This window comes from Neodiprion virginianus, chromosome 1 (genome assembly GCF_021901495.1).
Source record: "Neodiprion virginianus isolate iyNeoVirg1 chromosome 1, iyNeoVirg1.1, whole genome shotgun sequence".
In the NCBI taxonomy this organism is placed as follows: Eukaryota; Metazoa; Arthropoda; class Insecta; order Hymenoptera; family Diprionidae; genus Neodiprion; species Neodiprion virginianus.
In genome coordinates this window covers 23,482,861-23,500,271 of record NC_060877.1, presented here as the reverse complement: position 1 = coordinate 23,500,271, position 17,411 = coordinate 23,482,861, and the positions used below count along the sequence as shown (strand labels likewise).

The 17,411-nt window shown below is 33.9% G+C and overlaps 3 protein-coding genes across 19 annotated transcripts in view; 2 read left to right on the top strand and 1 right to left on the bottom strand.

The window, feature by feature from the left end:
* LOC124307472 (four and a half LIM domains protein 2) overlaps positions 1-2,172 on the top strand; it is a 141,493-nt gene extending 139,321 nt beyond the window's left edge. For all 15 annotated transcript variants that reach the window (XM_046769177.1, XM_046769214.1, XM_046769224.1 and 12 more), the window contains one exon: positions 1,072-2,172. In XM_046769177.1, coding sequence (XP_046625133.1) covers positions 1,072-1,229 — 158 coding nt within the window. In that variant the 3' untranslated portion in view covers positions 1,230-2,172. The remainder of the gene's footprint in view (positions 1-1,071) is intronic.
* Positions 2,173-4,791: 2,619 nt separating this feature from the next.
* On the top strand, positions 4,792-13,674 carry LOC124307559 (spermine synthase). Of its 3 annotated transcripts, none has more exons than XM_046769361.1 (8): positions 4,792-4,827; positions 6,440-6,730; positions 9,587-9,698; positions 10,503-10,625; positions 10,731-10,885; positions 11,050-11,139; positions 11,227-11,418; positions 11,585-13,674. In XM_046769361.1, exons 1-8 carry the CDS (start codon positions 4,807-4,809, stop codon positions 11,729-11,731), a joined length of 1,131 nt encoding a protein of 376 aa, XP_046625317.1. In that variant the 5' UTR covers positions 4,792-4,806; the 3' UTR covers positions 11,732-13,674. The 3 variants fall into 3 exon arrangements, with proteins under 3 accessions (XP_046625317.1, XP_046625326.1, XP_046625335.1); XM_046769370.1 differs by lacking the exon at positions 9,587-9,698 and adding an exon at positions 7,952-8,063; XM_046769379.1 differs by lacking the exon at positions 4,792-4,827 and adding an exon at positions 4,898-5,173.
* LOC124307570 (uncharacterized) lies at positions 12,839-15,601 on the bottom strand. Its single transcript, XM_046769393.1, has 2 exons — positions 15,141-15,601; positions 12,839-14,716 (listed from the first exon to the last, which is right to left on the bottom strand). Exons 1-2 carry the CDS (start codon positions 15,240-15,242, stop codon positions 13,766-13,768), a joined length of 1,053 nt encoding a protein of 350 aa, XP_046625349.1. The 5' UTR covers positions 15,243-15,601; the 3' UTR covers positions 12,839-13,765.
* Positions 15,602-17,411: the final 1,810 nt, after the last annotated feature.

Here is a 17,411-nt window from a genome sequence, read left to right as displayed (position 1 = left end):
TCTGTTAAAATTAAAAATACGAGTATATTGTCGCAAAAGGAATCAATGTACATCCCTATTAATTTTGCTCTGCAATTTCAAATATCCCGTAACTAGGTTCAAATATCACTCATGTGTATTATAAATTTCGTCGTACAGTATTTTAAAAGTATCCTAACAGTTTTTGAAAATTACGGAATTTTCTTCTGAATCTACTCAACTTGTTCAGGTATAAATATTATACGAAATCCCTAACAGTATCAGATTTAAGCAATGCCCAAAAAATTACCATGTAAATTTCGGAATTGGTAATCAGATTTTAAATTTGTGACTATTACACCGTTAATTTACTGAAACGTTCTGAAAATTGACAGAATTTGGCTAGTAACTGGGTTCGTAAATTCATTCAAAATTGCATTGTGAGTAGGAATTTGAAAAATATCTTATTATATACATATTCTATACTATAGTTAAACATTTTTAGTAAATGTAAAACTGAAATTTTCAATTGTGAAGAAGAATCCGTGGAAGAATTAAAGACACAACTATCACAAAAGTGTCACGCGGTATATCAATTGTATGGTATAGTCTCAGACAATAACAAGACAAATTGATGTTAAGTTTCATAACTTTTCATTGAAATCAATTCGGCGGTGAAGTCAGTTTAATATAAAACCCTAACTTCATATTCACAATTTGTTTTGATTTTGCTATACTTTCAGCTTGAAATTCCTTTAGATACATGCGATTGACAAAGTACACTGGCATAATAATATTACTACACGGTGAATTTATTATTAAAACACACTCTTTCAATTGTCAATATCGTGTTTGAATTTTCATAGACTGTATCTGCGAAAATGCTTCTAACAAATGTGTATTAAATTTCAAACAGGTTTTGTTAACAGTTTAGTCTTACGTTATTATTAAATGACGTTGTGGATACTTAGGAACTCATCTCAGTCATCTCTGTTCAGTGTACTATGAGAACTCGACGTACTTAAATTTCTTTCCGTGATGACACTGAGTAAGGCCAGAGTTCAGGTTCGATGAATTTTGAATTTATTAACGTTCGTTGAAATTTGTTAACAGGAATTGGTGGCACGCGTTTCATCTCGTTCGAAGATCGGCACTGGCATAACGACTGCTTCATTTGTGCCGGATGCAAGACGTCTCTGGTCGGTCGTGGATTCATCACTGACGCCGATGATATTATCTGTCCGGAGTGCGCCAAGCAGAAGTTGATGTAAATTTGACGTTTTGAAGAGGAAGAAAAACAAAGAAAAAACGTCCACGATGTCATATCTCTTCACAAGCCATACTCTCTCGCTATGATGCAACGCCCGCGTGTCGATTTAAAATATATACGTTGAACTTCTTTCAATTAAACGAAAATTTTTATTAATCGACAAAAAACGGAAAAAAGAATAAATAAATTAAATAACAAACTGCTGTGTCTTACAAATGTATAGCGATATTTGATTGGCATTCGTATATGCTATTTTTATTTTTTTTTATAAACAATATTTGATTTCGAACGTCGTCATTCTTACCCTCGAAACGAATGATGGGCAGAAACGGCGTTACATCTTAGCGACTAAATATATACTTTACATAATAATGTACTCATACTTCAGCGCGTAAATAGGGAAATTTGTAAGACGGAATGAGAAACGAGATATAAATAAGAGAAACAAAAAATTTAATGAAATAATAACCATGCAGAGTGGTGTTTAGTAAACTGGTCTAATGGGGATTATCTCGCCAACGCCCTCAATCGGCGAAGGTAACTTAAAGGTAATTGTGCTTTACTTAACGGCCGTGTTTTATAGGGCACTGCACTTCCTAGCTTCGTAGTCATAGGGACGGTATAGTCATTACTTTTTTTCAACTCCTTCTTTTAGATTCAACTTCGTACGTACATCGACGATTATTGTGAATTATGATTGATCACAGAGGCGTAAAAATGTTGCCGCTTCCTAGACTTTGAGCGTTTAAAAATTTGTTCAAATTTGTTTGGGCAAATTGTGTAAATGTCATAATTGAAGTAAGAAACCCTATACACATATATTAATAGTGCTAGTATCGACTTTGCAGTAAAAATATTGATAGGAGAAAGAAAACAAGAAAAAATTAAGAAAAAAAAAAAGAAAGAAACCTTAATGCCTTTAAAAATCCGAGAATCAAATCGCCTTACTATTAAATTAAATATGTATATATATATATATAATTGTAATTATAAATATTATATATATATATATATATATATATATATATATATACATATAAACAAAAATTAATAATTAAAGGTAAACTACATACAACCACTATATATATTATATTATAATGTTATTAATATTATTTTTGCTTTGTATATGGTAGAAGTTAAAAAAACGGACCCTATAATTGTTATTACCAAGAAATACGCGAAACCTTGTTGTTATAAAACAGAAAACCACACGAAAAAACAAAAAAAATCTATACGTATAATATAGTAATATTATTTTTATTTAACTAACAGTTACTACGAATATTATATAAACAGATATAATAAATTTTGTCATTCACACTGTACAGGGCATACGCAATACTTACACAAAATAACACACACACACAAGTTATACGCGTGTTAACACATACACACATACACATATCACACGCGCACACAAATTTACATGCACACACACACATACACATACACACTCACACTCACACAAACACGTACACTTGCAAACAAAACACGCTGTATCCACACATAACTTGTTAAGATACGATACGTAATCAGATCTTTTAATCAAGCCTTTCGCACGTCATTTTTCTATTTCAAGCTGTTTTTATGGGAACCTGACGTTCTGCAAGGCTGGTAAGATACCTTTAAAGTGAATATAGTGTGCATGCAGTTAAAGCTGCAGGTTATGCACCAGATGCATAGAAAACTACATACATAATATATTCGGATGCATTCGCAGTTATTAAGAGACACGCGAGCACGCGTATCGGAAATGATAGTGGCCTTATTATTATACACAAGCAGCCAATACACACAAACTAACTTATCGATTTATATAATAATATTAATAATAATACTGATAATATATTACAAACAACAAATATGCATATATATATATATATACACACATATATATTAATGATATGAATTTATTCTATTTTGAAGAATAAAAAAAAAAGGAATAAAAATGGACAGTAAAAGGAAAATACGAACAAATAAATAAACAATTGATCACAGAATATCATGACCAATAAATTACACCAGCTTAATATAAATATATATATATATTCTTAAAATGCGAATACTCCCATGCTAATATATCTTCTTCATTAATCGCGTACGCATACGACGTGAAACACGATTCTGTATTCAACGTATCATATTTACAGTGTAAAATCGATAAATAAATAAATGTCATTATTTACATCGTTCAGCTTAATTGTATCTCTGAATTTTTATTTTTGTTTGTTTTACTCATCTTCTCATCTTTTACAAATATATTTAGAGAGCTTACTTCTCGCGTGTAGGTCGTTAACTGGGTCTTTCCATTAGTGTGGAGTGACCAAAAAATCGTAGCTCTACTGCTATGGTAATGGTAGCTGGATTTTTCTCACAACAGCTTTATCCTTTTGTTCTGAGCGAGTAAAAACTTAGAATAATTTATTTAAGAACATTTATTAAAGAATAGGTAAATTTTTAGAGAGCTCACTTATGAATAACATATCAACTAAGACGCATCCCATCTCCGGACATTTCCGCTTCTATCGGTTACGTCCTTGGAGTATTTCTGGGCAGTTGTATGCACGTGTGTGAACCGATGCAATTGGGTGCAACATTGAAGGGCCTGTTTTATTCAAGGCCAAAATTATCTTGGGTATATAGCAGTATATAGCTAATATACCCTAACTGGGTTGGCTGAATGAGCATCGACGAGTAAAGTACTATTCAATACTTAAAGTCGAGATAGACATAAAAATAGCCTTAAATGGAAATAATTAGGGGGAGCGTTTTTTTTTTTTGTTAAACTTTAGGGGGGCGGTAGTTGGAAGTCTAAATCTCGATTTTCGGGAAAATCCCGCCATTGCGTTCGCCGCCATCTTAATTTACAGTTCAATTTTTTCGTTTTTATGAAATAACTCGTTAATTTACAACTTTAGAGAAAAAATGGTAGAATCCAAAGTTGTTGGAAATTTAATTTCCCACAAGTTTGGTCATTATCATTTTTACGCTAGGATCAATATTTGCAGTTATACTATCAAGTTTATCAAAAAAATCGCAATGGGTGGAATTTTATTTCCTTCAACTATAGTTCTCACACTTTTTTTACTCCACGATCAATATTTTTGGATTTATATACAATATATGTATATATATATTGTAACGTATATTGGAAAACCCCTGAACTGAGTATACATCCGAAAATATATATATATTTGTATATATATAAAGTTGTAAATTAACGAGTTATTTCAGAAAAATGAAAAAATTGAACTTTAAGGCGGCGAACGCAGTGGCGGGATTTTCCCGAAAATCGAGATTCAGACTTCCAACCCCCCCCCCCCCCCGAAGTTTAAAAAAAAAATCGCTCCCCCTAATTATGTATTTCCATTTGAATGTCTATCTCGACTGGACTAACTGGCTACTTTCAAACAGATATAATACAAAGAATGACCTATGTGATACGGTTAGAGCATGTATACAAACTATGGTCAGCCCAGCAGGTGGCACTGAGCGTGAAATGTTAAGATTACCAGAGATGACACTTCGTAAATTGTATTAGCGTATGCGTAATTTGCCGTACACACAGCGATAGTGGAATGTCGCTGTCATGCATGTGTGTGAGTATCTTAGCATCGTCCGCCTAGGCGCATGCGTATTTACGGTCTTGCAGAATTCAGTTAAGGTTCAGAGATTGCGGATGGTGGCGTGAAAAGCAGTCTGCTGTAAATATTGAGTTTTCGCGTTAGAAGCGGTGTGGCCGGTGTGGCTAGTAGGAATAATCTAGTACTACGTCTAAGACTCTAGTCTAGTCCACGGGCAAAAAGTTCGTGTGCCATATTAAATTTAAAGGGCACGTGAATAGTTGTTAGCGAAAATCAGCGCTGATAGCAGATATTCTCTCACTTGTTCACGCTGTGTGTCAATTGTTAATCAAGGAATATTTACTTACCGTCAGATTTTGTGGTGAGTACCATTTATTTTTTTATCGTTTTTATTCTTGAACTAAAACCGTGGATACTTGTCAACCCAAGGCATTCACGCGTAGGCGTAATAAAACAAATTTTGTTAGTACACGATTTTCGTATTATGTCCTAGTACATTGATAAGGGTTTTCCAAAATTTCACCTGAATATAATTATTCGCATGCCCTGCGAGGTCGATCTTATTAAAATCGTGAAATACGTATATCATTTTCAGCGAAAAAAAGAATTTAATAACTCACAGGGAAGTTTCGTAGGAAATAGTTATTTAGTTAAAAATTGAACTCCGTATAATAGTTACTTGAAAAGCTTACACAGCCTCTCCTATCCATTAACCTTAAAACACATTTACGGGGTCGTAAACAACCCCAGTCGACTTTCAAACTGCGCTCCTAAGCTAGAAATTGACATTATCGCGTGAATACTTACGATAATACTACAATTACACTTCAATGAAGTTAAATTTGCTCTTCACTATTCATTTTCATATTTAAAACCGAAAAGATTTATGTACGTACGAGATCCATTATTACTTTTAGAACTATTTTACAAACGAGAAACGCGTGGGGTCGTTATCGACCCCACTAATAAGTTCGAAGGTAGAGAAACCTATACAGGTGTTTTAGGGTTACTTATTTCTTAACCTATGCATACTCCAAAGTTACTGCTTCAATGGTGTTTAAAGAATGATGACAATCTCACAAATATACGAGGTTGATATTAGTAATGTTATCGTAACAAAACATTGGGGAAAGAATCACTATTTTCTTAATTTTACAATGATTTATAAGGAACTAAGATTTCGAAATATGAGTTTGTTTCGTTTTATTATGGTTTACTGAATTTCAGACAACTCGAAAATCGCCAAATAATGGTTTTTCTGCAGCATGAATCGTTACGATAACGGTACTAACTTCAATATGTTACACATATATAAAATAACAATTTAATTAGCTACTATATCATCTAGTTTTTATGGAATATCGAATAAGAAGCATAGAATTTGTTACACGTGTAGAAATTTAACTTTTTTGCCACCCATGTTCATGTTGATTTGCACTAACATCTCCTTATTTGCCATTCCACACAAATGTCATAGTATAGTGGCTAAATTGTTTTCATTAAATCAATCTCACCTCATAACTATTTTGAAACTTGGTTATTTAAGTTCATTATTGCGGTCTATTCGCCGAACAGGTGAATTGCTTTTATTCTCCTAAATCATGTATGTTGTATGTTGATTTTTTAGTCAAAAAAGATGGTGGTACATACAGTGTTGCTGGATTTCACCGTATCAAGCAACGTGATCAGTGATGTGGAAAAACGATCAAACTTGAAAACTACAATTTCCAATGTCCTGGGGGAGCATATAGGCAGTTTGAAGCCACTGACTGAAATGAATATAGATGAAAGTCTTCTTTTGTTGTACACTGGTGTGAGAGGAACTCTTATTACTGTACGAGCTTACCCTAAAGGCCTAGTAACAGTAAACATTGAGTATTATAAAGGGGACAACGAAGAGAGTCTACTTAATTTTGAGGTAAGCTGAAAATGATTTAAAATTTGAACCACTCTTAGAATCAGCAAAATTATTCACTTATTTATGATAAGTACCCGTTTCGAATCTATGACAGGGAATAAATAATTGAAAACATTTGTGACATTTGGGAGGTCATTTCATATCAATTTTTATTGCCACCTTAATGCTCCGTTTTTATTTTCTGGCATCTAACATTCAACCACACATTTCTCAGGTATTATTTTTCAATAAACTACTACTAAAGCGATTACAACGTTACAACTGTTCAGATGATTACATCACTTGTCCTTGGACTTAAATTATATTCCCTAGTTGTATAATATGTTTATTTTCCGTTCGCGAAGCAATCTTATATCGTTTACACAGTGTCTTTTTAAACTGCACCAGTTGGTGTCTTCTACAAAATCTATTGAAATAGATTTGGTGGAATTTGCATGCACCAAAAATTATGATTATGTTTCTGTGATATTCTGTTTTTTGGCCATCTGTCTTACCCATTGTAATATAGTGTTTTCATCACTTATACACGCATAGATTGTACACTTGATCAACTCTAAATATAAAAATAATTTTCTGTATTATTCTTACTCTGTTACATTCTAACTGCGTAGCATTACGAATTCTGTTATAAGTATGTATTGTAATTGTAAATTCGAACTACCTACTATCGGTCACAATTTCATTTCACAACTTTCAATTAGAGCTTCACACATAATGTTAACATCGTAATCTCATCATAGTCATGCTTATTTGTTATGTACGTGGCAATGTTGTTCATCATTAATTTTTAGATATCTTGTTGAACATATGATATTTCATCCCGAAGAGATTAGTTCTGGTCAAAGTAAACAACTAAGCGATATTGTCAAAATGTTCCTTGTTTCAAAATTATTGATAAATTATATTAATTCTTTCAATAATGAGTTTGCAATTGTTTATGATCTTCCTCTGAAAATAAGTAGTTTAATAATGACAAGTTGGATTATTGTCTATGTTGTTGAATTTAATGTTGGTAATAATTAAGGTAAAATGGATGAGTCATAAAAAATTGAAGATCTTTGCTTTTATTGTTGTGTCACCCACATAGGTAAAAACACCTTTGGTGTGAACTAAGAATTTATTTTATAATGCCTCGTAATTGCAACGACAGAGAACAATATCAGTCATCATATAGACATGTCGTAACAGCTTAAGCATAATATAATAGAGAGAACGTTGTAGCAGTGGCGATACTTGGAAGCAGACGTTGCTTTGGCTCTGAACAGCCAGCGCAGCAAACGCCTGCCACCCGTAAGACGTGGAACCATATATGATCTCTACCTGACACTATCAGGTAGAAACCGTATTCCCACAATCAATTTTCATTTTGTCACAGGTCTGAATAGCCCTTCCAATTTTATAATGCGTTATGGAATAGATTTTACTCATTCTCACATCGTCTTAAAATTGATTCGTAGACACATTTATCTTTTAGGGGCTTGTCAGGAATGTTCTTATTAGACTTTTAGCACTTTATATATATATATCTGGTTTATAGCCGCTGTTATGCAATTTTTCGATCCAAGGAAATTAATTTTTTTCACTCCCATGAGATGATGAGTTTCAAAAGCACTTCTTCGCTCTTTCTTACAATGTGTTCATATTTTCCCGTATGGCAATGTATATTTACTAATTTTTTATCATTTTTACAGATTACACAAGGTGTTCAGTTATATCTCAACAAGGGATTCTATGATAATTTCGGGTTCTTTAAAAAATAATAATGCTTTGGTCAGATCGATTGCTTTTAATTGTATGGGAAATGAAAATTTAATAGAACTGCCCATTGAAAAATATTACTCCAATCATGATATTCTGTGAGACAAATTTTATCACAATTTAAATGAATTTCTAAATAAATACATCGCAGTTTGCATTTGAATGACTCTCCCCGAGATGAAGAATTGATAACGGCTGTTGAAATTAACCACATTTATAAATTGAGATTTATAGTCCAAGAAATTTTGGATCTGATTTACTGTTAAATTTCATGATTCTAGAATTTTCAGTGGCTGGACACCCTGTTGACCTTATACTATCGTACTAAGCACAATACTCGACACATTGATGTGCAGGTTAAATAGCAATAAACAACTCATAGATCGGGTCCAAATCTGTCGGGTATCTAAAACTGTAATATGACCACAATGTTGTTCTTTGATTAGTATTGAACTTATTCGTGAACAATCTTGTAGTTTGAGATATTACCATGCCATAAAACATTACTGCTCAACTCAGCAATTCTGCGTGTACAATACACAATATATAATGTCACAAAGCCTGAGTATGCCTAATGCCTAATGCCTAGTATCGTATGAAGAATAGATGCAACGTAATTACGTCATGCTAAATACAGATGTTATCTGGTATAGTGCTCTAAGATGAGAAGAAGTGGCTGCGTAAAGGTGATTCAACACTTAAATATTGCATTTATTTTACTTCAGTCGGATTATTAACTAAGAACAGCTCATCTTGTTTCTGAAACTGCATGTAACTATAGCACATCGCATATGATTGGCCGCAGTTAGAATAGTATTATCAGCAACTCCAGTATCGATTAAAGAAGCAGCAACAGTTTTTTTTTTCCCATTTGCAGACGATATAAAAACTTTCGAATGAATACTTTTTCATTGTTATAGTGACAAATAAATAATGCTATTCTGTAAGTATCATCTTCCTGTTTCTGGTATAAATAATAAATTATTGTCAAGAAGCCCCTAGAATAGGCTCTCTATATTCTATAGCAAGTAGAGATTTGGTTAATTAGTTAGTACGTTTGTTCTGTTTGTTCGTTGGTTTGTTTGATGGCTATGGTAGACAGCGAGAGACCTGGAGACAGCATTGCTGGCGGCGGCTGCTGCCACCCGGTCCCACACGCTTGCCCCCATTAAACGTGGTGGCCATTATGAGCGATTCTATCCAACTGCCGGTGAGTTTTATTTATTATTATTTTTACGGTGCTTTTCACTGTTTCCAAAAGCAGTAGCCTAATTATTATTCATTAAAAATTATCAATTTCATATAATTTATTCGTATGCGAGTAAGAAGACTCTTTTTAATGAGTAATTGGTATGAACTATTTTGAAATTTTTACGAATTTGTAGGAATAAAAGTAGATTAAAATTTTCAGAGATTCGCGGGATTAATTTGCAGAATTTCCCTGTATAATCACATTTTGAATTCAATGCAAGCTTTAAGTTCTTATTGAATATTCACAGGTGGTATTATAAATTGTGTCGTCATTTAGCCACCATGCATGCATTGAGAAACTTTGGAGTTTCTCTGTTGTACATACAATTACTTTGAACCTGCATACCTCCTTGTAATGTCTAATTTCGAAAAAAAGCACCAAATTACTAATTTTTTCAAATTTCTTATTGTCATGACAGAAAATGACAATGTGTTGTTCTCAAAAAAATGTTTTCACACAATACTCAGAATGATTTGATACAAAGTAGATTAAATTGCATTAATTGTATATATTATAAATACACAGATAATAGTAAATGGGGTCTCTATGTGACTATCTATGCAACCATGCTATCATATGTCTGGTTCAATTTTAATTCTCTTTTCAACTCCAATCAACAGTTTTATTATAATAATGAAAAAGTTTTTTTTATCACCTGCACCATTGAATTGTAGATATTTATTTCTTTCTTCACTTCTACTTTTAAAGAAAATCTAGAAATTAATAATATTTATTAATTTATCTTCTTTCAACTTTTTGAAGATGAAAGACTGCTTGAATATGACATTGACAAACTGGTCTTTGAAGCACGGTCACCGTATCAGAAAGTACAGATTGTTCACTCCAAGTCACTTGGAAACATGCTGGTTCTAGACGAATTGCAAAGTGAGTAATTGTCGTTTAAAACACATGCTTTTGTTCGGAATTCCATGCATAATAATCAGGGTAGATTTATGTGATTCCAATTCTAATTGTACTGTATTTTTTCAGATATGTCAGAAGCAGACATGATTTACACAGACACGTTGATGCAGCGCGACAAAGAAAACTACACAGGGAAAGAAATTGTTATTCTTGGAGGTGGTGATGGGGGATTACTTTGGGAACTATTGAAACAAAAACCACAATTTGTAACAATGCTCGAGGTACGGTTGTACACTTTGCTTTCAAATATTCGAATTGATCTTAAACTCTTACAATAATTATAATAGTAGTAGAAGGAATTAGTTCCAGGTCTTTCCTGTTTTTTATGTTACATACATAAATATGAGTTCATATTCTAGTGACCAATTTTACAAATTATTTTCAGCTTGATGAAGTTGTCATCAAAGCATGTAGCCAGCACATGAGAAGTATATGTGGTGACTGTCTGGACAAAATGAAAGGTGACAACTATGAGGTGAAACTGAGATCTGATTGAAAGCCGACTGCTGAAACGTCAAATTATGCCTAATTTTATTTTTTTGTACTCAATTTTCTCTTACAGATCATAGTAGGTGACTGTGTGAAGACTCTAAAACACATGATCGAAGAAGGACGTCAATTTGATTACGTTTTTGGCGATTTAACCGACATACCTATCAGTCCAACACCTGACGGAGATGCGTGGGACTTTATTAGGTTGATATTAAATTCGTCTTTCAAAGTATTAAAACCGGCGGGAAAATTCATGACTCACGTAAGTGTAATCACCCCCATTCTCTTTTTGGTGAATACTCTCTAAAACAGCAATAGCAATAGAAATATGGTTCAAAAATTGATGATTTAAGATGATTCAAAACGATGAAGCATTCATCATATTCCTAATTATATCTAATAATTATACTCATGGTAATCTTTTACAGGGAAGCGCAGCGTCGTGCCCAGATTCATTGAAAATGTTTGAAGAAGTTTTATCCGAGTTGCCTGGTCCTGTTACTTTTACAAAGGCTCAAGCCTTCATTCCGTCATTTTACGAAGATTGGGTCTTCTATCAAGTTTCATTGAAATGATGGATCAAACATGGTAGACCCAGCATACTCACAAATCTAAAGAAATTCCCTCACCAACTCATACATTTATGACCCAAATTCAATTTTAGTTTCATGATGGAGTTTAGCAATTCAGTTCCTGTTGAAGCTGCTATACATATATCTTTAGGTATCATGCAATGAGACCAAATTCGAAAATGGTGAAGTAAGATTGAAGGCGTGATCTACGGATAACCTTGAACAATTCGCCGTATGATTTGTAAAGCCTTGGTAAATTTGTGTATAATATTACACAATCCATTGTTCCTACTGTACTTTTAACTTACATCCTTTGAATCTTTATCTCACGTATGTTGAAATTCGCTAAGTACGTGACGCTAATTCGTGAACTTTAAAAATTGGATCAGATAATTTCTGGCCATCGTCATGAAGTGAGAATATAATTTGATGTGAGCTAAATTTAGGTATTTGGTAGTGCAAAATGAAACTGCTATTCCCTGTTGAGACCCTCAATGTTGCACGGAGTTTACACCGAAGTTATCTTATTACTAATAAAATTGGATTACATATATGCAATATAGGTTGCGAAAATATTTTGCATATTCTGATTACTGAGCGTATACGATTCATATGTCAACTATTACCATTAAAACATTTTCTTATTCACTTGCATCTACTTACTTGACGTGTTGCAAGCACGATAAATTTGATATTGATTTAAAATCTATTTCATCATCTTCATATCTATGCTTCTCTTCAGATTACGCAGATACATGATATATAACATAATTCAATGTGTTGCTGCTTTTATCAGACTTCTCGATTTGAATAAAGTATGCTGTATTGACAACTGTTCCTAGTGTAATATTAAATGCAAGCTTATTTATTTCGGAAATATCAGGAATGAGTAAAGTAGTCATTGTTCATAATCTAAACTTTAGGAACCGCTGTAATATATAGTATAAGTATAATAAAATTTTTTATTTGTGACATGTAGGTGATCATAGTTGTTTTATGGCTAAATACAAAATCTTGTTTCATAATCAAGATTTAATTTTCTCAAAAAATGTTCAATTCTAAGTTAAATTCCCATTTGACATTGTATAGACGGTTATAAAAAATATTTTACTTACTGGATCTTTAAAGACTGGTGGTACTATCTCTTTAAATTGTTATTGTTATTTCCTCTTACTCTATTGAAAAGGCAATGTACACACATTAATGAATGTAATGAGAGAAGTTAATTTAATCCATTAAATGAAGAGGCGTTGAATGAAAGCTGAAATTGGATGTTGTATATTTGTTCGTTTATCTAATTTAAGGTTAATTTTCTTTTAAGATAGACAAATTTCATGGTAAATATGTCAAACCAATGTATATATTCTTCTTATCATAAACTGTGGGAGAAAGTTGAGACTCTTTCACGCAATTACTGTGTTCGACACGCAAATTCACATTTGTAAGTGCAACTTTGATTTTTCTTAAATTTGATTTCAACTAAATACAGACTGCAGCTAAAGCTTGTGAATATAAGAAAGTACTAAACGTCAAGCATTGGCATGAATCGATTTTTCGCCGTAAAATATCTGAGACCTGAAGTTTAACTGATTACAGAGATTCCTTTACTTGATTAGGTTTTTGTAACTGCATTGTCCATGGTACATAAAGTGAGAATGAAGCGTCAGATTAAAGTATACATAATACTATATTTATTAATATAATATCCCGATCATTTTTACAAATTTTTGTTTTCTTATACATGTGGATGTTCATTCGAAACATAGAAACGAAAGCACAAAATTGAGACATACATCACAAGGAGATGACAAGGACCTATTATAAATATGGTAAACATAAGTAACGCAAGAAATAAATAAATTACAGTACATCATTTAAGTAGTAGCGATGGAAAATCAGACTTTTGGTTTACTTCCCATACCCGTGGAAACTTTGGCCCCGGTTTATTGGGATTCAAAAAACTTAATTTCTTAGCTATCGTTTGAACGCAAGGGCTAATCTTTAAAAGAGCAGGGTTGAAAGTGGCATCAGTTCCTTTTAAGTCTCTAATGGAAACTGACCAGACAATCTTGCTTTAGAAATTTCAGAAAATTGTTCGATCTCGTGTACCATTGGTTCAGTTTCAGTTTCAACTAAAATTTGTTGTAACCATTGTTGTATTTGCTTCGGATGTTCACCGCTATCTCTTCTAATCTGCCTACTTCTGTCAGGCTCACATGATGATACTGAATGTATGGATAAGAAACCTTGTCCTTTATTTGCATTAACGTCCTTGTAAAAATTAACATTTGTAACGTTGTCACATGTGATGTTCTTTGAATATAATTCTTTTGAGTCTCCTGAGCTCACTAAATCATTAGGGATATCTATTCTTGAATTTTCATTTGTTAAATCTAACAAGCTATCTGGTTCAGTTGATCCTGCCTCAGGCGAAGATTCGTTGTTTGAGAAAAATAAATGCTTATCAATGACCGTACAATTTGACATAGACAAAGTGCTAAACTCGTCATTAGACTTATTCTCACTTCCTGAGCTTGAATTTAGACTTGAGTTACATGAACAGTTGAGCATGCCATTGTTATAAGTTTGAGTATTTTCATCGCATGCCGAAACATTTGCTTCAAATTCAATCTGTTTTTCAACTACTTCCCTAATATTATTATCAGATTTAATTGATTTGTTAAAACTTTCATGATCCTTGTCTGCGTCTTGATATTCCTGGACTTTATAAGGCTCTGTGTCTTTTACAGACATACAATTTTTTCCAAATACTTTTAACTTCCCCAAGTGCAATATCTGCGACTCAATATCATACCTCGAACTTAAATCTATGTTTACTAAAGGTTTACACGATACTAAATCCAGATTCGACTGTATTAAAGAAAGCTGTTGCACATGGACGGCTTCCACCTGACGTAAAAGCTGCTTTTCTCTTGATTTCAACACGCCAATTAGATGCTCGAAACTTGTTTTTATTTCCAGTTGTATCTAAAGAAAAAAAATGAGTGCATTATTTACACATCCATTGTATGGGTTACTTAACATATTCCAATTTTTTCCCTAACTATGAATCTTACGTTTTGAGGCACCACTGGAAGTATGTATTTACAGGAGGTTTACATGAAACACTTTAAACTGCACTAATCTCAAATATTCTATGGCGATATTGACGATTGCATACGTGACAAGTTAACGAGATAAAAGCTTCTGTCAAATAGTAAAAGTGTATGCACGTAATAATGTGACGTCTAAAAAACAAAATTACTATAGATAAGCCATTTCATTGCCATTACATAGAAACATGCACCTCTGTAGTTAATTTATTGCAAAAATGCAATAAATTAATATTTTCAAGTGACAAAAAAAAGATCTGAACATCGGACGGTAGCACAGGTAAGAATTTTATACTCACGCTGAGTGTGGTTTCATCCAATAATTTTTTGCCTTCTGTAATTAATTTGACGTTTGCCAAATTCATGATACTTTCACTTTTCAGGTCATTATTTTCAACCATGGCTCGAATTTCGGTTTATAATTGACAGATGTGGCAGGTATATTGCATACACACCAAACGTGATACCACGTTATAAACAGCCTACGCGGAATCTAAACACCATATGTAAAGTTTCACATCGTTTCACAACCACTGAGGACGAGTGGGGACCGAACAGAAACGCAGGTAGCTGCCTTGAACTTCTCGTTTTAACAGTATAATTCGTTGAAAATGAACAGCGGAGGAATTGGGGTGATTCGCACAATGAAAAATGCTAATTTCCTGGAAACCTTTGTCACTCGACAGGGTTATACAGTTGTTATGGTTGTTGCGAGTCGAGGGTGAAAATATGCTTACAAACTTACTCGAAAGAGGAGCTACAGCTGCCTGTAAGCGATTAGATTATGGCGGCTTCGCGTTTCAAATTTTAATTACGCCCTCGACATCTTTGCGCTGTATTACTGCAACGCTTGAAAATTCTAATTTAAACCCATTTGTGTTTTGATTCATCACTATATGTGTGCTCATATTTCTGTTGTACGTAATATCTAATGCACGAATTTTTCGAATTTTAATATCATATTTCTATTACAAACTGTCGTATTATAAATCTCCAGTCAACGATGGAGTCAACGAGACAAGCAATTACAAAAGTTGGATCTTTATTCGTGCCTCTCATTTTCTCGATTCAATTTACAGTCACTTGTCTTCAATTAACATTACGCGGTAATTAATAATACCTTGAGGAAAAATACAATAGTGTATCAATCATCATAAATCAAATGAAATGCTGTAATCTATATTATCCAGTCAAAATTAACCGATCGGCGGTGGTTTCAAATTGCTAATTATCCGGGATTATTTAGTCTTGGTGGGATTTGAATCGACACCTGATAAGTTGCTTGATCTGTAACAATGCCTGCTGGATGAAATTTAAAGAAATTTTTCTGTCACGCTACTCCCATAGGCCGGCTCTCTATAGTGAAACGTTGATTGTAGATTGTCAAAGGCAACATTCTGAAACTCGGTACAAATCGGCGTGAGAAAACGAGAGAAGCGTCAGTACAGAAATTTCCGACCACTATCGACTCAACTGACATTGTAAACCCCATAAGCGAGTTAGTAAATGTAGGGTACCTATGGCTACGCAATGGCGGAATAAAAGCTTGTAGGAAAGCTATGTAACATTTTCTGAAAATTGCTATGGAAAGCCAGCTAAATTGAACTTTCTGAAGTTTGGTGAGGGATTGGGTGGGAGTAAGCTTCGGTAAGAATATTTCCTACTGTTACCGACCCGATTGACATTGGAATGCCATAAGTGAATCGGTCAATGTAGAGCGCTGCCAATACCCCCGCGCACCTCATGCCCTTTTGCATTCTTCAAAGGAATGCACACGGCTAGCTGTCTTTGGCAATACTCAATCACGTATGTAAGGAAACGGGAAATTTATGCATACGCCAGCTGTGGAGTTTCACTAAGTGAAACGTTCACGACGGGAGTTGGAAAAACTAACGTGCTGCATTACCGAGAAAAGCTTGAGAGTGTTGCGAATCTCGTAACGCTCTCTGACAAGCCAGGCTTCTGGAACTAATTTTCGAGGTGCATGGTAAAGGCATGTCGGTAACGTTTAATATTCTACCGTATTTGGCATTAGGAAAGCAGTGAATGATACAAAACACTTTTACGGTGATCAGCAGCAGCAGTAAAAATTGAACAAATTACGAACATCAACTTAACAGTTACTCTGTCCTAGGGAATTTTCAGTACCGTCAGTGAATTTACGAACACGGCCTAAGTAGGCCTCTCCCTCACTAGCGCTAGCGGCGAAAATTCACAACATCGGCTTCATTTTCGAGCACGGTTTTACAGCTGGAGTTCCCAAACCTGTCTATAAGACCGCGTTTACACCACTGATATACATTTCACACTCATGGACATGGAGCCTAGAGTTAAGGAGGCCGAACGGCACACGAGATCATGATAAATTTGGACCCTGAAATCGACGAAAAAGATATATGTTGGTTGTAGTTCGAAATTCAGCCACGAGCACGCTTGTTTTGTCAGTATAGGCTAATGACCTTGAGTATAGGATATGAAGTATGGCATTGGTGATGCCATGAGGTGAGGAGTATTCGTTATCGACGCCCGGTCATTGCTGAAATAATAATACTTATATCCTATACTGACGA